Source organism: Corvus moneduloides, chromosome 17 (assembly GCF_009650955.1).
Source record: "Corvus moneduloides isolate bCorMon1 chromosome 17, bCorMon1.pri, whole genome shotgun sequence".
NCBI lineage: Eukaryota > Metazoa > Chordata > Aves > Passeriformes > Corvidae > Corvus > Corvus moneduloides.
In genome coordinates, this window is record NC_045492.1 from 7920065 (window position 1) to 7938514 (window position 18450).

At 61.1% G+C, this 18450-nt stretch overlaps 2 protein-coding genes across 8 annotated transcripts; one reads left to right on the forward strand and one right to left on the reverse strand.

Annotated features, from left to right (window-relative positions):
* The first annotated feature begins 862 nt into the window (after positions 1 to 862).
* Positions 863 to 14272, forward strand: SNPH (syntaphilin). 6 transcript variants are annotated; one of them, XM_032126604.1, is made up of 6 exons: positions 863 to 1084; positions 1486 to 1543; positions 8192 to 8579; positions 9027 to 9227; positions 10750 to 10899; positions 11769 to 14272. In XM_032126604.1, exons 1-6 carry the CDS (start codon positions 878 to 880, stop codon positions 12904 to 12906), a joined length of 2142 nt encoding a protein of 713 aa, XP_031982495.1. In that variant the 5' UTR covers positions 863 to 877; the 3' UTR covers positions 12907 to 14272. The 6 variants fall into 6 exon arrangements, with proteins under 6 accessions (XP_031982495.1, XP_031982496.1, XP_031982497.1 ...); XM_032126605.1 differs by having other exon boundaries at positions 9126 to 9227; XM_032126609.1 differs by having other exon boundaries at positions 1063 to 1084; positions 8192 to 8268.
* On the reverse strand, positions 13780 to 17370 carry SDCBP2 (syndecan binding protein 2). 2 transcript variants are annotated; one of them, XM_032126610.1, is made up of 9 exons: positions 17125 to 17370; positions 16433 to 16498; positions 16234 to 16309; positions 15895 to 15998; positions 15570 to 15731; positions 15195 to 15370; positions 14955 to 15126; positions 14739 to 14830; positions 13780 to 14655 (listed from the first exon to the last, which is right to left on the reverse strand). In XM_032126610.1, exons 2-9 carry the CDS (start codon positions 16484 to 16486, stop codon positions 14601 to 14603), a joined length of 891 nt encoding a protein of 296 aa, XP_031982501.1. In that variant the 5' UTR covers positions 16487 to 16498; positions 17125 to 17370; the 3' UTR covers positions 13780 to 14600. The 2 variants fall into 2 exon arrangements, with proteins under 2 accessions (XP_031982501.1, XP_031982503.1); XM_032126612.1 differs by lacking the exon at positions 17125 to 17370 and having other exon boundaries at positions 16433 to 16659.
* Between the last annotated feature and the right edge of the window lie 1080 nt (positions 17371 to 18450).

Genomic DNA, 18450 nt, shown 5'->3' on the forward strand with positions numbered 1-18450 from the left:
TTCACCGGGAAAGAGGGAAACAAAAGGCAGCTGGAGGCAGGCAGGAATAAATGGGAGGCAGGAGATATATATATATAAAAACACTGAAAACAGTCTGTGTGTTAGGATAAATGAGGTACAAATCATGCAGGAAATAGTGCTGGAAGAAAGACTGGCATGTATTTACCAAACAGGTTTGTCAGAACTCTGGAATAAGCCTGGGGGCGTGACAAAGGGAGCTGGGAATGTCTGGGAAGCAGGATGGGCCTCGGGTCCAGACCCAAACCAGGAGCAGGTTCTGCTCGGACTGTGAATATTTCCCACATGAACATTTCCCTCTGTAAGTCTGTATGTGGATCCACACACGCTGGATGTTCAGTGGGTGTTTGTAACACGGGCACATGTGCATCTCTCACGCTCCTGGTCCCCACGGGGGTGTCCGCAGCCGACCTTGGGTGCTCCTGGCCGCGGGCACCAGAGCAGAGCTGGAGCCAGTGCCCTGCTACCCCCCGCAAAGGCTGCAGGACGTGGCGTGGGGGCTCCCGAGACGTTTCCTCAGCAAATAATTTGGGAAGGTTGATCTTGACAGTTACAGCAGGAAGCGTGTGGGAAGTGCCATGAGTAACCGGGCTGTGCTGGAGGACGGGACGTGCCGTGCCGTGCCGTGCCGTGCCGTGCCAGCCTTCAGCCTCATCTCCCAAACCTCCCGGACCCCAGTCACAGCCCGGGACAGCTGCTCGGGGTGGCTGTTGCTGCTTCTCCACCCCAGCCCCGGCGATTAGGGCTGAGCCAGAGGGACTGAAATGGGGCACAGAATTCCGGTTATTTAATGATTTTACTTTATGAAAGTGCGTCACTAATTAGAGGCAGGGATCTCCTCAGAGCTGGACTGCTTAAGATGAAAATTAAGACGCTGGGGGGACTCCAAGGGCCGGGTGGCAGCAGCGCGGGGCCACCCCGGCTCCCCCCTCCCCTTCCTCCGCCTCCTGCTCCGGGGTTACGCGGGGCGAGGAGCCCAGGGCCACCGGTCGCAGGGCACACCCGGCCCCGCAGGGCTTCGCAGACGGGGAGGGACCCCAAAACCCGGCTGGCTTCTTTTTTTGAGGTGGTTGCGCCGCTCCGGCAGAGGGGAGTTGCCATAGAAACGGGGGGGAAACCCGGCGGGGGGGCCGGGGGGAGGCACCCGCGGCGCCGTCGCTTTAAGATCGCAGAGGAGGGAGCAAATTACGCAGCTGCACGGCTCACCCCTCCCTCCCTCCCTTCTCCATCCATCCCTCCCTCCCTCCTCCATCCCTCCCTCCTCCATCCCTCCCTCATCCCTCCCTCATCTCTCCAGCGCTCCCGGCCGCCCCGCCGCACCCATGGAGGCCGGCGCAGGTGATGGAGACGGGGGAGGGCGCGAGGTGCGGGGTGGGGTGCGGGCCATCGCACCGGGCATCGCACCGGGTTCTGCACCGGGCCCCGCGCCGCCGCCGCTCACCGTCCGCTCTCTCCCTTCCCCGGCAGGTCGCTGAGCCCCCCGCCCCGGCGCTGCCGCCCCCGACATCGGCGGGGCCCTGCGCAGGTGAGCGGTGCGGGGCGCGGTGTGGGGGGCGCGGTGCGGGGCCCCGCGGCCGCCGTGACTCATCCCTTTCTGGCTGCAGATTCGGGGTGGAGGGAGGCGGGGGGCGCAGCCGGGTCCGCCAGCACCGCTCCGCATCGGGGGCGCGGGAGGGGGAGGGGTTCCCGGGGCACAGGGTGCTCGGGGCGGGTCACGCATCGGGCCCGCAGCGCACCCGCATTGCGTGTGCCAGACCCCCGCGGCACACACCAGATCCGTACTGCTGCACCAGAGCCCACGGCATGCGCTGGACCCCCATGGCGCGCACTGGACCCATGTCTGACTTGTCAGACCCATATCTTATGTACCCTGAGCCACACTGCAAACCCACCTGGACCCCCACCACTGCGGGCTTCACAGCCCTGGACCCATATGACATGCACTAGACCCACACAGCAGCATCAGCCACGCATTGCACTCACCAGACCTGCACTGCACTCGCCGGAACCACATCTCATGCAGCTGACCCACTTCACATGCACCAGACCCTCCCGGCACACCCCAGACCCTCCTTGCACACCCCAGACTCACATTTCATGCATCAGACCCTCCTTGCATGCCCCAGTCCCACATCACATGCACCAGACCCGTATCTCATGCACCAGATCCTTGTCACATGCATCAGACCCTCCCTGCAAGCACCAGACCCTCACTGCACACCCCAGACCCACATCTCATGCGCCAGACCCTCCCTGCGTACACCAGTCCCATGTCACATGGATCACATGCACCAGACCGTCCCTGCACGCTCCAAACCCTCCCTGCACACCCCAAACCCGCATCTCATGCATCAGACTCCCCCTTCAAGCACCAGCCCCATATCAGTCATGCAGCATCCCAAAGTGTCTCTGGCTGGCACCATGGGGCATTGCAGGAGCCAGGGCTGCTCTGCAGTTGACATTTTGTTATTCAATGGCTTCATGCTCCGTCTCCAAAGGGACACAGGAACACCCGAGTGGGGTGATGAGCTGGGTGCTCTGTTCTCTCCTCCCCCCAAGGTCAGCGCTGTGGCTGTCACACAGAACCCACTGCTGGGCGCCTGTTCTGCTTATAAAATCCCGGTGTTCCCACCCTCTCTGGGCAACGGGCACGTTGTGCTGTGACCTTGTGCCAGAAGATGCAAATCCTGGTGTCCAGGACTCCCAGGGTGGGGGTCAGAGGGGCAGTGCCCGGGCTCCCATCTCAGAAGTGCTGCAGTGGGCTGAGGCAGGAGATGTGGTGTGTGGTTAAAGTAGGCCATTCCAGCGATGTGGAGACCAGGGCTAATCCCCCGGCACCGCCGTCATTCCCAGCCCTCACTCAAGGTGGATGGTGGTTGGGGGAGACCTTCTTCCGCCGCGCCGAGGCACGGAGGGGAGGAGGAGCTCTTGCACTGGAAGCTGGGTTTGTCTTCCAGGTTTTTGCCTTTGTATCTCAAAGGAGTGGGCTCTTGCTTCTGCTTCACACACCTCAGCTCAGCTCCTGCCAGAGCACCTGTGCAGTGTGGGCTGTGCAGTGGGATGTTACCTCCATCCCATCCTGTCGACCTTCCTGGCCCAGGGTGAGACCATGGGGTCTGCCTCCTGGGTGTCCCACTCCTGCTCTCATGCTGCTACAGTACTTGACATGGAGCTCTTTCCCATTTCCCTTTAGATCCAGAGTCCCCAACGAGAGCCCAGCCTTTGCCCTTTGGTCAAGCACCTTATTTTTAGCTAATGAGGGCTGGGAATTGCCACCTCCCCATTTGGAGTTGCAGCCAGGTCAGCCAGAAAAGTGATGAGCTGCATAACCCGAGCTTTCCAAATGGTGTCTGTTTTCCTGTAATCTCTGGGTGTCAACTCAGCATTTTATAACAAACAGGAGAATAAAAGGAGATGCTCCTGCCTTTTGGAATGGGACACAACCACTCTTAGCAACATTGATTTTTCTGGTGGTGTTGCATAAACACCCCGTGGGGTTTGTCTCTGCTTGTGCCGCGAGCACTTGGCTCTGCCCTGAGCTGGATTTAACGGTGGCCTTGGCAGTGCTGGGTTAGCAGTTGGATTTGAAGGTATTAAAGGTATTTTCCTACCTAAATGGTTCTGTGATTCCATGATCTCCCTCTGCCTAGGACCCAGGTGAAGCTTTGGGATGAACCCATCTACACTGGAGCAGAGGCTTCCAGCCTCTGGAGATATTGCCACATCCTTGGAATCTTCTAAGCAAAAGCAAAGCAATCCCATCATCCCAAAAATCCCCCATGGCAGGAGGAGGAGTGCAGATACAGTCATGAATGTTTGCCCTCAGCTGCCCAGGTGGTGGCCCCAGTGCTGACCCCCTTCTGCGCCAGGACTTCTGCCTGCTGTGGCTGCTGGATCCTGCTCCTTCCCAGCTGTGTCCCAGTCCCTTTTCCAGTGCAAGCAGCCTTGGCATTTTCACTGTCCAGGGACACAGGGCTCTGGTTGTTGGCCACATGCAGCACTTGGCTTATTTCTAGTGTGAAGAAAAGCAGAGCTGGTGTCAGAAAGGCAGGGCAGGTCCTGGGGAGCCCTTGTTGGCCCCTGGAAAAACAAAGCTGTGGTTTCCCTCTCCATGTTCCCTCTGCTTTTAATCTTGTTCTTTGTGGAGGGCTGGAGATCTCCCAGGGGACCATGGGGACACCACAATTCCTCTCCCAGGTCTCTGCAGTGGTGAAGCTGCTCTCAGACGCTTGGGCTCAGTGCCACCATTGCAAAAGATTCCTCACACAGGACGTGCCAAGGGAAACACAGGAATCCAGCAGCAGGCAGGATGATGGGAGCCTCGACAAAGGAAGCAGTGAGCGAGAAATCCGGGGAAATGTGGCAGCTGCTGGTACAGCAGTGTTGTGCTGAGGGTTGACACTGGCAGTGAGCTGCGGGCTCTCACACCTTCTCTCATGTTCCCCGTGGGGATGGGGTGAGCTGGCAGCAGCTGGATCCCTCTGTATCCCACAGGAGCTGAGCTTTGGAAGCTGATGGGAGCAAACTCTTGAGCCTGCAGCCATGAAACCCTCAGAGGAACAAGCTGAGGAACCATCAGAGGCTTCACTGAGCCAGTGATGAGGGTCTCTCTGGGGGTCCTATGTCCCTGTTTCCCATGTGAGAAGCATCTAGGAAGGGCGATACCTGCCCAGCCTGGTTTGTCCATCACTGGCACAGCCAGGGGATCCAGCAAGGAGTGGGGAAGTGGCAGGATTTGAGCCGAAGAAGCATCTCTGTGGGGCAGTGATCCAGCTGAGCCTGGGGAAATGTTCTTCTGGGGCACCAGGCTGAGCCCCCACTCTTGTCACTGCTCTGTCACTGCTCTGCCATCCATTGCTGTCGTGGTGTGATCAGTAGGCCAGCAGTGCTCCAGGTCCCCTCTATGGCTGACAGGAGCTGGGGACAGGAGATGAGCCCCATGGTGTCACCCACCCCGGCACTGTGGCACTGTGGGGGACTTGTGCTGATTCTGCATCCCAGCCCTCTGGGGGGAATCCACTTTTTCATGCTGTAGCTCCAGCTGTTTCCTTATCAAGGCCCATTGCTTTTATTTATCAGGAATTCCCCAGGCTAATTCCACTGCATGAAACAAGCCCTGGTTTTTGCTGTTGTTTGTAAGAGTGCTGCCTTTCTGTTCCACATGTGCCAGGACACTCACAGGGAGTTTTGCTGTTGACAGCACCAGGAACACGTTGGTCCATGCAATGGACAGCATCCACCCTGCTCAGCCCTCCAGCTGCATTTTGGGGGATTTGCAGCGTGCTGGACCATGTGCAGGTGGTTTGCAGGAGAGCCTTTGGGTTTGGTGTAAGTTGGAGTGTCAGACCCTGGCCCATGTGGGCATTCCTGGGCAGTAAGGGCAGACACAGAGGTGCTGTGCTGAGCAGGGTCCTACTGGTCCCCCAGTATGGAGACAAGCCAGTGCCCCCAAATCACGTTCATCTTGGTCCGTGAATTGCACTGACCACCCCTGCTGTGGAGACAGCCTGAGAGAGCTGGTAGAGAAGAGAGGGCTCCGGTGAGACCTTAAGAGCCTCTTCCAGTGCCTAAAGGAGCTCCAAGAGGGCTGGAGAGAGACTTTGGACAAGGGCATGGAGTGGCAGAACAAGGGGGAACAGTTCCACACTGACAGAGGGCAGGGTTAGACAGGTTATTTGGAAAAAATTCTTCTCTGTGAGGGTGGTGGGGCCCTGGCACAGGGTGCCCAGAGAAGCTGTGGCTGTCCCATCCCTGGAAGTGTTCAAGGCCAGGTTGGATGGGCCTTGGAGCCACCTGGGACAGTGGAAGGTGTCCCTGCCCATGGCAGGAGGTTGGAACAAGACGAGCTTCAAGGTCCCTTCCAACCCAAACCATTCTGTCATTCTAACCCCCTGCTATGGGCAGGGATGCCACCCACTAGACCAGGGTTAATCTTGGATTTCCCTTGGCTTTCCTGGTGAGGCTCCATTGGTGCTGCAATCGCTCATCCTGGTCCATGTGATGGGGGTAATTCTGAGTGCAGATCCATGATTTCCTCCACCTTTAGTAGCCACATACCACATGGGAAGGTGTATGTTCAGCTTTGGTGCTGGATCTGCCCACCCTGCCTGCCTGGGCAGCCCATGGACACAGTGAGGCTTCTGGGGAGACTGAAGTGGCCCACTGATCCTCTGGGAATAATGAGAATTTATTACCACTGATTAAAATCCGAACACCCTGGGTGCTGTGGGAGGCATCGAGCCTCAGCGTGGGCACCAGGCGAGTCTGCAGCAGTGAGAGGAGGAGGATGAGGGAAATGAGGTCCCCAGACATGAGGCCAAAACCAGGTGTCCCCACAGAGCCCTTCCAGGCTGCAGGTGCTGGCGGCAGGTGCCTGGGGTGTGGTGTGGGGGGCTCTCAGGAGCCCCATGTGCTGGACACACACGTGCCACCTGCAGTGCTGGCACTTGCTGGTGTTAGTGAGGCACAGAGGGACCCCTGCACAGAGTAGGGTGGCATGAGGGTGACCTTGCCATGAGTGGGGAAGATCCAGGTACAGCTGAGCTACCACTGGGCTGATGCTGGGTCCCACTCAGCTGCCACTCGGTGCCTACCACCCCTACAGGGCTGATGCTGGGCATCCCTGGAATGATACCAGATACCACTGGACTGCAGGGGAGAGGGTGAGGAATCAACCCTCTCAAATCTCTCTAAATCCCTGCTCAAGAGCTGTTGGAGTCCAGGCTGTGCCGCAGCCCCACATGGTGCTGCTCGAGGGTGACGGAGAATCCTGGAGGATGCTCCCGCCAGCATGAGGCCACGCACAGCTCTTGGTGGATGCTGATTCACACTGCTGCAGTAGCAGAGCTCGCTGCCTACTTGGGAGCAGTGATCCAGCAGGACAGAACACTGCCTTCCCCTGCCCAGGTCATCTCTGGGCAAATCCATCCCAGGTGGGAGCAGCAGGATCCCCAAATCCTTCTTGCACTGTCCCACGGTGCTGGCACCCCCCTGGCATGGGGCACTGTGCCTGCTGGGTCTTGGGGCTTCACAGCACCAGCACTCTGGGATCTTCAGTGATCTAGTTTGGGGATCAGAGAGCAGGGAATCCTAACACAGAGGAGGCCTGGGCTGGCCAGGGTGGGCGTTGAGGTATCCTGGAAAAGAAATAACCTGGGGTGGCAAATGGAAAAGGCTGCACTGGAGTGAGCTGGTTGTGCCCCCCTTCCCATTCTGCCTCCCCTGTTGTCCCACTCCTCTCACTCCCCTGGAGCAGGGCCAGCAGCACAGAGTGTTTCCTGTCACCCATCGATTATCTGTTGGCAGGTCCCATCTCCTGCATTGCTCTGCCAAAATCTGAGATAAATGCTGGCATTGTGAATGGGCCTGGGGGTGGGGGGCTCCCCATGCTGCCCCTGGCCCGTCAGTCTCTGGCAGCCTGGGAGCACAGTGGGGATCACAGCGGTGCCATGGGATGCTCGGCAGGATGCGGGTGCTGAGCAGATGCTTCCCTCATTCCCTCACATCCTGCATGTGCCCGAGGTGCTGCAAGCCTCTGGATCTGGCCTATTTATTTACAGCAAAGAGGGCTCTGTGTTTCCCAAGGGATTAGCTGCTGCTGCCTCATCATGCAGGGATCTGTTCTTCCTCACCTGATTTCACTGCTGAATGGGGGATTTGCACTTAATTAAGGAAAAGCAGGCACCCAGCCCACTGCAGGGAGAGCTGCCTGCCCAGGGAGCTCCATGGCTGGGTCAGAGCCCTTGTACCAGCTCTGCCCCCAGGAATGCCACCACTGCAGGTACTCTGTGTCCCTGTGGCATTACCCTGCTTGCTGGCAGGGATGGGCATCTGGGAGCAGGGGGAAGCTTGTCCCATGGTGGGCTCTACACCATGGGCAGGCACCTGCTCTGCTTCTGTTCTGCTTTTTAGATTAAGAACACCCTTGCCCTGTGCCCACAGCAGCCCAGTGGGACCACAGGCATGCAGCATTCCCGCATTTCTGGGCTATCTGTGGGAGACAAGTGGGAAGCACAGCCCAGATGTGCAGGGATGCTGTCCTCATCTGCCCCTGTGCTGGTGGCCCTGGGGACCATACTGATGCCCTGGTGCCAGGGCTCACCCCAGAGAGTCCCCATCTCACCAGGGCCATTTTCCTGCCTTCACCTCCTCTCTCTGTTGCCTTCGCCCACAGTTCCCTGTGCCCAGGACCCGTGGCACCGTGGCCATGTCCGTGCCGGGGAGCAGACGCGCATCCACAGGATCACGAAGGTGAATATGCTTCAACCTCTGGCCTCGGGACTGGACACCAGCGCCTGCAGCCGGGATGGGACGATCCCCACGATCCCCACACCTCCACCACCGGCTGCCACTTCGCAGCACGAACCCCCAGCCCAGCTTTCGGGGGTTTGCATGGCACTGCCCGCTGCACAGCACTTCCCTGTCCGTGCATGCAGCTCCCCGAGTGCTGCACGCCCCGTCCCTCTGTCCGTCTGTGCCACAGGCAGGACCGACTCCTCCGTCCGCCCAGGCGAAGGCAGGCAGTGGTGGAGAGCACTGGGTTGGGGCAGTGAAACTGGGAGGTATGTTAGCCCTTGGAAAATCTCTCCTTGAGCTGAGTGATAAAGAGAGAAAAAGAGGGAAAACGCGTTCATTCCCCTCCCAATGTGTCCATGACCTGGACTGCCGTTATGGAGGTCGGGCTCAGCATGGGCAGGGAGCGGAGGCAAAGCTGCCCACGTGTAGGTGATGCGCTGGCAGATGTGGCTCGAGCTATGCCGGGACTGTGCTCCCAGGGGACTCTCAAGGGGCTCCCAAGGGGCTTCCAAGGGGATCCCAGGGGCTCCCAAGGTCCTCAGGGTGCAAGGATGCTGTGCCAGCATCCATGGGCTGCCACGCCAGGGAGGGGGGAGCGGGTGGACATCCCCCCCAGCCCTGCCTTTGTGCCCGTCGCCATGTCCGTGCCATTTTGATCCCTGCTGTTTGTTTTGTCCTTTTGTCTTGTGTGTTCTCGGTGTGGTGGTTGGCAGTCGCGGGGTTTATGGACGGAGTGGCTTTGCCTCCTTCTTTAAGTCTTCAGCGCCCTCAGCCACTCGGCCTGAGACACAGCCTCTTCTCCCTGCCTCCAGGCGCCCCTCGCCCCCCGGGAGGGACACCTACGGCACCTCCTCGCTGAGCAGCAGCAGCAATTCTGGCTCCTGCAAGGGCAGCGACAGCAGCCCCACCCCAAGGTAACCCATCACCCGTGGCCCCAGGGCGGCTGCCGGGTGCCCCCGGGCAGGGGGAGCAGCCCCCCGTGCTGCCGGTGCCGGTGCCCGGCGGGAACAGGAGCGCAAGGGCCGCTGGAGCGAGGCTGTGCGCTGGGTGGCTGGGGGAGCCGGAGCTGGCGGAGCTGCTGGTGTGTCTCCAGAGACCCTCACTACCCTCCTCCTCCGAACCTCTCTGCCGCTGTTGTTGTGTCGTCTCCCTTCCTGTCCCCCCGCCTGCTGCCCAGGGATCCCCCGTCCTCTTCCCTCCGTCCTGCTGTGGCTGTGGCTTGCACGCTGCATGCTCCCTCACGCCACTCCCGCATTCCGAGGAGCACCCGGATCCTTCCAGACCAAAGGCACGAGGGCAAGAGCTTCGCTTCCATCCCCTCGTGTTGCCCGGCAAAGGTTTGGCAAGAGCTGGTGGCCCCCTGGCTTCACAGCAGGGAGCTCCGGGTGTGTTCGGGGCACAAATAGCCGGCAACGAGCTGTGGGATGAGCACCGAGCTGTGGGATGGGCACCAGCCCCAGCCCCGCAGGCACAGCAGGCCGTGGTGCACTGCTCATCTCCTGCCTGCCCCTGCCAGCTCCCAGAGGTGGAATCATTCTGGGAGGATGTGAGGGGCCCGAGGGTGGCATAATGAGCAGATCCCATGTGTGCTGCGGCCGGGGGCAGGGGCCATCCTGCTGCCATGGGGCTTTCTAAGGCATGGATGCTTCTAACACGATGCTTCTGGACGTGGCTAAAGGCTGCTGGGCTGATGGACACCATGCAGGGGGCTTTGGGATGCCTCCCTTCCATACACGGGGAGCTTGGTCCCCCCGCTGCCATGCCAGAGCCACTCATGCAGCTCCCAGCTCTCCATGTGCCTCCCAGCCTGGCCTTGTAGCCCTGTCCCTGGCCAGCCCCTGCTCTCTGCACTGTCCCAGGCTTTGGGCCAGAGATGTCACTTCATCTGCCCCAGTGGCAGTGGTGGCACAAGGAGGGTCCAGAAGTGCTGCTGGCCCAGTGTGGAGCAGATGCTGGATTCCCTGGCTTGCTCTCCACAGGCAGGACAGCCACCATCTCGAGACCTGCTCCATCCCAAACCCTTCCATTCCCCATCTTGTGCCTCCATCTCTGGCGGGGCTGATCCCACCCTGGGGTCTCCTTCCACATCAGTTGTTCCCAGGAAGATCCCTCCGGGCACACAGCGACCTTGGTGCCCCCAATTCTGATCATGCCCCAGCAAAGTGCCCAGCACCACAGAGGGCTCAGCACCTGACAGCAGCACCGGTGTGTCCAGGGGCTGCACCCACCCTCCTACCATGGCACAGCACTGAGGACACCCACCCTGTCTGTCCTGCCAGAGGCACAACACAAAAGACACCCACCCTGCCCCTCCTGCTCTCAGGGCTCCTTTGGGATGTATTATGGGGCTGCACCCTGAGAGCAGGCCTTAGGATCCCTGGGTCAAGCCTGTGCTGACCCTGGCACTGGCAGTGGGTGACATCTGTGTCCCTGCAGGCGCTCGTCCAAGTACAACCTCTGCAGCGATAACCATGGGATAAAGCCGCCGACTCCGGAGCAGTACCTGACTCCCCTGCAGCAGAAGGAGGTCTGCATCCGGCACCTGAAGGCTCGCCTGAAGGACACACAGGAGCGGCTGCAGGACAGGTGAGCATGGGAGCAGCAGGCACAGACCCCATGGCATGGGAGCTGCTGGACAGGGTGCCAGCACCAGCCATTGCCACCCGCTGTGGCAGCTCCTGAATGGAACTGGTCCTTCTGGGTGTCTCAGTTCCCAGCATGGCACCTTGTCCTTGTGCTTGTGCCCAGGCACTGAGGACACAGCTGTACCACGGCATTGCCAGCACGTGGGATCTGGCACTGCTGCCTGTCCAATCTGGGAGCTGCAGATCTGGGGACTAGAGAGCCCCACGTCCCACCTGCAGTGGCTGTGCTCTGCCCTCATCCTGGTTAAGTCCCTGCCATGCTTTTGCTGAATTTCAGCATCAGAGGGTGGCTAATCCCCATCTGCTCCTCTCAGGCTTAGGCACGGCCCCGCTGCCATGCCAGCTGTCACGTGCCCACCCGGGGCACCTGCCCACCCCCACGCAGCCCTCGGGAGCCCTGGGCACTGCAGCCCCTCTGGGGAAAGACTGAGCGTCACTTCTAGGGATCCCTGAGCTCCCATTGCTCCCAACAGTGCTCCCAGGCGGCCCTGAGCATTAGTCCTGAGGGTCCTCAAGCATCCATCCTTGGGGTCCCCGAGTGTCACTCCTGAGGGTCCCTAAGCATCACTCCTGGAGGTCCCCAAACATTGTTCCTGAGGGTCCCTGAGCATCACTCAGAGGCTCCCTCAGCATCACTCCAAGGCTCCCTGAGCATCACTCCTGGGGATCCCTAAGCCACTGGATCCATCCCTTATTCCCAGTTGGGAGTTTTACTGGGTGATCTGATTGCAACCCAGTGCTGGGCACACGAGGACAGGGCTGTCCCTGCAGCCCCCTCAACGCCGCGGTGGTGCCCTCCCGTCTCTGCAGGGATGCTGAGATCGAGGACCTGAAGACGCAGCTGTCACGGATGCAGGAGGACTGGATCGAGGAGGAGTGCCACCGCGTGGAGGCCCAGCTGGCGCTGAAAGAGGCTCGCAAGGAGATCAAGCAGCTGAAGCAGGTCATCGACACAGTGAAGAACAACCTGCTGGAGAAGGACAAAGGCCTCCAGAAGTATTTTGTGGACATCAACATCCAGAACAAGAAGCTGGAGACGCTGCTGCACAGCATGGAGGTGGCACAGAATGGGGCGCTGAAGGACGAGGGCGCCGGCGAGTCGGCCGGGGGGTCCCCAGCCCGATCCCTCACCCGCAGCTCCACCTACACCAAGCTGAGCGACCAGGGAGCCGGGGACCGCAACGTGGGGGGCTCGCAGACCATCTCGCTGGACGAGGGGGCCGACAGCAGCTTCGTGGGGATGGAGGAGGCTCCGGGCCACACGGACCCGCTGGAGGTGGGGGGTGAGCCCGGCACCCGCCTGCCCCCCAGCAACACCTACGAGAAGGTGCTGGGACTGCGGAGCAGCGCGGAGGCAGGGGTGCAGGCCAGCTGCATGCAGGAGCGGGCCATCCAGACGGACTTCGTGCCCTGCCAGCCCGACCTGGACACCATCCTGGAGAAGGTGATGAAGTCCCAGGCTTGCAGCTTGGGCAGCCCTACCTCCGCCTGGGTCTCTGAAATGGAAGACACGATGCCCGTCCCCGAGCTCGCCAACCCCACCGGGACCACGGACCTGATGGTGGCCGAGCCCGACGCCGCGACGGCGGCTGCCGGTGCCGAGGGGGGTGTCCCCTGCAACCCGGCGGTGCGGCAGCCCCCCAGCGCCAGCCCCTCGGTGGCCATCGCCTGCGTGGCGGAGGAGGAGCTGACGGAGGTGACCGGCTGCGAGACCAGCCCTTCCAAGAGCTACTGGAGTCGCCACTTCATCGTGGATCTGCTGGCGGTGGTGGTGCCGGCGGTGCCCACGGTGGCCTGGCTGTGCCGCTCGCAGCGGCGGCAGGGCCAGCCCATCTACAACATCAGCTCGCTGCTGCGGGGCTGCTGCACCGTCGCCCTGCACTCCATCCGCAGGATGGGCTGTCGCCCCGTCGCCAGCCCCGGCCCCGGCGGCACCTCCCAGCCCTGACCCCTCCGACGCCCTCCACCCGCCCCCACGGACCCGACTGCTGATTGTAAAGCCCCGGCGTGGCATCGGCGGGTGGGAAGGGGCCGAGGGGCCTGTGGGTGCATCGAGGTGTGCTGCCCCGCCCTGCTCCTTTGTCCTGGAGGAGGGAAAGAACCGTTGTTGGAAGAGGTGTCTGCACCCAGCGTCAGCCCCCGCCGATGGACACCCGTGCCTGTGCCACTGGCTGCGGGAGCTGTGGGGCTGCACCCTCCGGAGGGGGCTCTCTCTCCATCGCGGTTGCTTTTTATTTGTCGCCGGTTTATCCCCGGGGCCAGCCCTGCCACGGGCGGGTGATGACAAGGAGCCGCTGGCAGCGTGGGGCGCTGGGGATGCAGCGGTTCCTTGCTCCAGGTGCAGTGTCTGTCTGTGGGCAGGGGGATGGGGGGTTCCTGTCCAGACACAGGGATCAGCTCCAGAGCGGTTCGGTCCAGCCCGCCATTCCCTAGGAGACGCCTCCCCATATTGGGATGGAACTGGGCTGCAGCTTGCTCACGGAGCCCCCCGAGGAAGCCGTGGGCTCTCCCTCCCCTTGCTTTGCACTATATTCACTTTTTTTTGGGTACAGACTGAAGCCCGGCTGTTGGGACTCTGGCTGCAGGGGGCTCCTGCAGTTTTGTCAGCCGTGCTGCCGGTGATCGCACCATGTGCTGGAGCTCGGATGCCTTTGCTGGGGTGCGGGCAGTGCCGTGCAGGCAGAGCCAAGCCCTTTGCCGCCCCGGCCCACCCAAACCCCTGCTTTGCCGGTGGCCGCCGGAAAAATGCCTTTTTTTCTGTTGTTGAAACACAAAGACAGCAAGGATTGATCAGCGGGGCTGTTGGGGCGCGGGACTTGGGGCTCCCTCGGGCACACCGTGCTCCCACCCCACGAATGTCTGTGGTTTCTTCGTGACTTGAACTAACAGTGTTTCCCCCCAACCCCAACCCAAGCCCACTCCCCCACCCATGGGTGCCACCACCCAGGTGCCCTGGCAGCCGGTGATGCTCCACACGCCGGTGTCCAGTGGTCCCCCAGAGGGGCATGGGCCAGGTCCTCTGTGCTCCACGCTTCCCTGCACCCCCCCGTGCTGGGGGGGCAGTGGGGACAGCAGCTCTGCCACCAGCACAGCACCAGGTGCCAGGGGAAAGATGTGGGGAGCAGCAGTGTCCAGGCAGCTGGGGCAGATGTAAGCGGAGCTAGGATATTCGCCTCTCGTGCAATGTATTTGTGGATCTGTGTACACGTCTGTTAGACCATCCAAAGCTTTGCCAAGAAATAAATGTAACGACTATATTTGAAAGACAAATCTATATAATATATTTTTTAAATACAGAACTGAAAAAGCTGTAACCCCCCTCTTCTTGTTTCCCCTGTCCTGTACTCGCTCTCTGTGGTGGATGTAATAAATGTCGCTGGGTCTGTGTCTGCTTTGGCTGGAGCCAGCCCTTGGCATCCGCCCTGAGGGGGGTGGCCCAAGCAGGGACACGGGGACAATTGGACCCTGGTACAGGAGATCTGCCCCATCCCTGCTGAGGAGAGGAAGAACCACCCAGCAGCCACCAGCCTCTGAAGGGATAAGGGGGTTTGTGCTAAAATAGCTCCTTTTGAGGTGCTGTGGGGTCCCCTCGGCAGGTCCTCCTGGCTTCCAGCATCAGCTCCCAGGACAGCTGCGATGGTATCACAGGTCAGGGATGGAGTGGTCCATGGATGACTTCACCAGCCCTGATGAGAGCCTGAGCACAGGGAAGGGAGGTCAGTGGGGGGAACTGGGGGGCCCTGTGGGTAGTGGGGGGTCCCTACAGCCCCTCATTCTCACCGTTTGACCATGTGCTCGTAGATCACGGTGGGGATGATGGTCAGTGTCACCACGCTCCCAGCCCCTGCCAGCACCTCCATGAGCTGCTTATCCTGCGGGAGAGAGCGGGGGGTCTGTGGGGTGCCTGGCTTTGCTCAGTATCCCCCTCCCTCCTGCATTCTCTGACCACATCCTGGACTCCCCAGGATGTCCTGCACCACCGGGGCACAGCCCTACCTTCATGCCGATGACATTCTGGCCATTCACCTCGCAGATGCAGTGGTGGGTGAGGAGCCCGTTGCGGGCAGCTGAGCTGTCCTTGGCCAGTGACACAATCTTCCCCTTCTTCACCACGATGCCGATGTGGCCGGTGCTGTCCTTGTGCACGGTCACGGTGCGCTGGAAAGGCCTGCGGGGAGACCACCATCAGTGCTGCCACCGGCACTGCCATCCCCACCGGTGCCACCACTTGCTCACCTGTCCCGAACCACCATGACGATCTTTTCGGGGTTCGCCTTCTTCAGCGCCCGCTGTGCCTTGTCACTGCTCCAGCCCGCACAGTTCCTGCCGTCGATCTGCAGCACCTGGTCCCCGAAGCGCAGCCCCACCAGCGCTGCCGGCGAGTTGGCCTTCACCAGCTGCACAAAGATGCCCTGGGGACACAGTGGAGTGGTGGCACAGGGACCAGTGGCCATGCCATGTGCCATGCCATCTGCACCCTGCTGTGCTGTGGCACGCTGTGACATTTAATGCCACACATCGCTGTGCCACGAGACAGTGCCATGTCACACTGTGCTCTACTGTCATGCTTATGCCATGTCACACTGCCCCATGCCGTGCCCAGCCCCTCACCTGGTCGACATTCTTCAGCTGCAGCCCCGTCTTGCCCCGCTCATCCTTGCACAGGTGGATCTCCCGCACACCCGGCTTGATCTCTGCCCGCCGCAGCCCTGCGCTGTTCCCGCTCAGGGGGGCGACCAGCTGGCCTGGTTGGGGCCCAGCGGGGGTCAGTGCCTGTGGGGGAGCTGGGGGTCAGTGGGGACAGGGGGACACAAGGCCCTGTGCACCTCAACCCTTGGGAGAATATCCCTTTCCGAGGATGAGGAACCAGAGGGACCCCCATCATGGCATGGAGAGCCCACGTGGCGCAGGGAGAGCTGCCAGCCCAGACACCTACTGTGCTGTCCTCTGTGTGCAGGTTCTTCTGGATCTCCTCACTGGACAGTGCCAGCCCCATGTAGTTCTCCAGCTCAGCCAGGTTGGGGTACAGCACAGGTGGCTCTGAGGGACACACCGAGGGTGGTCTCAGCTCCTGGGGTCCCCAACCCACAGCTATTGCCCCCTCCCTCCCAGGAGCCCCCTGGGACCACGGGATAGCAAAGAGAGACCCCAAAATCCCATCCTCAACCCATGCATTGAGTTGGGGGTGGGTCTCAGCTGAGACCCCCCCACACTGAACAGCACTGCCCACCCAGACAGCCCCTGCACAGAGTGAGCTGATCATGCCCCACCTTACCAGTGCCTGAGGTGAGCTTCGGCTTCTCTGTCACCACTGTGGTGGCAGGGGTCCTCACCCCAGCCGCTGCCTGTGCCTGCCAAGAGACAGGGTCTGCTCAACGCTACGCCCCCCACCCTGGGGGCCCTCTGAGGTGAGACCCCACAGGGACCCATTGGGGTCTGCTCACTCCCTGTAACGCTGCTGTGCTGGCACTGACCTGCAGGACCTGGTGGCCCTTCATGTCCTCCAGAGAGGGGTAGAGTGTTGCCATCGCTGCTGCTGTCTGGGGAGGACAGGGATGGGGTTGTTCAGGGACTGGGGTGCCTCTCTCCAAGCATCCCTCCCAGCCCCTGTGCCGGAGATGGGCTGTCACAGTGTGACTCAAGACTATGTCACCAGGGCCACCACCACTTCCTGGTGGCTGGGTGCTGGGCACTGACACCTGGGCATTGCTTGGCTAGTGGCAGGTCCTGCTCCCCACGTTCACCTGCCCCACAGGGCCATCCCAACATCACCCACGTAGGGGAGCAGGATATCCCATGGGAATGGCCCCTTTGCCCCCTCATCAGACCCCTCTGCTCCCCACGTCCAGCTGGCCAGTGGGGCCATTCCAGCATTACCCAGAAACAGCAGTGAGATGTCCCATGGGAACAGCCCTCGTACACACCATCAGCCCCCTCTGCGCCTCATGTTGTGCCCAAGGTTGTGCCCCCCAAACCTACTCTGTGGTATCTCATGCCCCAAAAAGCATAATCCAAAACTCATGGTGTAGGGGCGAAATCCAGACCCAGCTCTGAGCCCTGCAGGAACCAGGCAGGATCCCACCCACAGCCCAGAGACAGCAGCAGCACCCGACAGACAAGACCAATCCCCCCCACCCAAGTCCAACCCTGGGACCCCTGGACTTACCAGCCAACAGCTCCCAGGTCCTTGTGACACCCTCTGCCTGGCCCCTGGATTTTATAGCCAGACCCAGCCCAGGGAGGGGCCAGACAGCCTCAGCTGATTGCACTCCCGACAGGTAGGGCACAGGTGAGGAAGAGGAAGGTGAAGGCAACAATGCACAGAGCTCTGTCACTGCAGGGATGGAACAGGGATGGCTTTCTGTAGGTTCGGGCATCCTGAGGGAGCAGGGATGGGGCTGTACCCCCCCATGGTGGCCCCCTCTCTCACTGCATCACTTCTCCTGCCAGCCCCAGCATGTGGCTTGGCACCCCAGCTGGGCCCCACCCCCTCATTATCGTTCCTGGGCTCCACAGGCCCTGCTGGGGGAGCAAAGGGGGTTCCCCACCGTGAGCCCCTGCGTGGGCGGTGGCTCCCACTGACACCTCTCTGCCCGGGCGCGTGGGGCTGACGCAGCCGTGACTGGGATCCCGTGTCCCGCACCCTTCCAGCCGTCACCTGGGACATGTGCCAGGTGTGGGAGTCCCACGCTGCAGGTGGAGAAACTGAGCCAGCACAGAGCTCAGCATGGGGTGGCTGTGGCGTCTCGCTGCCATGGACCATCACCATGTCACCTGGGGATCCAGCCCTCCAGCACGCACTGGTGACATTCTGCTGTTGGCAGTGGGGATGCCTGGGCCACTGTGGCCCCATGAGCTGGGCAGGGGGGTGCTGAGGGTGCTTGGGCAGGCCTGGAGCTGGTGGCACTGGCCCAGAGCTCCCCGGCACGGGGCCAGTCCCACCGTGGAGCCGCAGCCAGGCACGTCCCAGCTCCTTGTGCCTCCGCTCCAGCGTGCCAGGCCAGGAGGAAGTGTTTTATTTACTGGTGTTATTTTTAGCTGGATGGTGCCCGGCTGCCTTGACCAGCCCAGGACAAGAACAACAGCCTGAACGCCAGCAGCAGGGAGAGTCCTACACAGACAGAGAGGATTGTTCCCTGGAGTCTGTTTGTTCCCTGAAACCCTCATCCCCACAAAACCACAGCTGGAAGGACCCATGCCTCACTTGCATTCATGGGTGCTGCAGGAGCCATGCAGGGGCTGAGGGCCCAAGGGCAGGGGGCTTCCCCCAGCCTCCCCCCTGCCCTGGCTTAGCCCCAGCCAGAAGCCACGGCACTGCCTGGCACGGGTTAATAATTAAAGCAAACAGCTTTGCAGGAAGAGAAACTCAAACTGGACTCAAGCTTCCACCCAGAAACGGCCACAGCAAAGGACACAGCAGGGTGCTGGTGCCCCACAAGCTCCTGTTCTGCTTAATTGAGCAGCAATTAAGGGCAGTGCTAATTCCTGCACA

Excerpts from the sequence above, each read along its gene's own strand:
- SDCBP2 (XM_032126610.1), bottom strand. The coding sequence starts at position 16,486 with ATGGCAACACTCTACCCCTCTCTGGAGGACATGAAGGGCCACCAGGTC. Across the intron at positions 15,999-16,233 it reads GAAGCTCACCTCAGGCACTG|AGCCACCTGTGCTGTACCCC; the intron begins GTAAGGTGGGGC and ends TGTGTCCCTCAG. Across the intron at positions 15,127-15,194 it reads GTCATGGTGGTTCGGGACAG|GCCTTTCCAGCGCACCGTGA; the intron begins GTGAGCAAGTGG and ends GTCTCCCCGCAG.
- SNPH (XM_032126604.1), top strand. The coding sequence starts at position 878 with ATGAAAATTAAGACGCTGGGGGGACTCCAAGGGCCGGGTGGCAGCAGC. Across the intron at positions 8,580-9,026 it reads TGGGGCAGTGAAACTGGGAG|TCGCGGGGTTTATGGACGGA; the intron begins GTATGTTAGCCC and ends GGTGGTTGGCAG. Across the intron at positions 10,900-11,768 it reads CAGGAGCGGCTGCAGGACAG|GGATGCTGAGATCGAGGACC; the intron begins GTGAGCATGGGA and ends CCGTCTCTGCAG.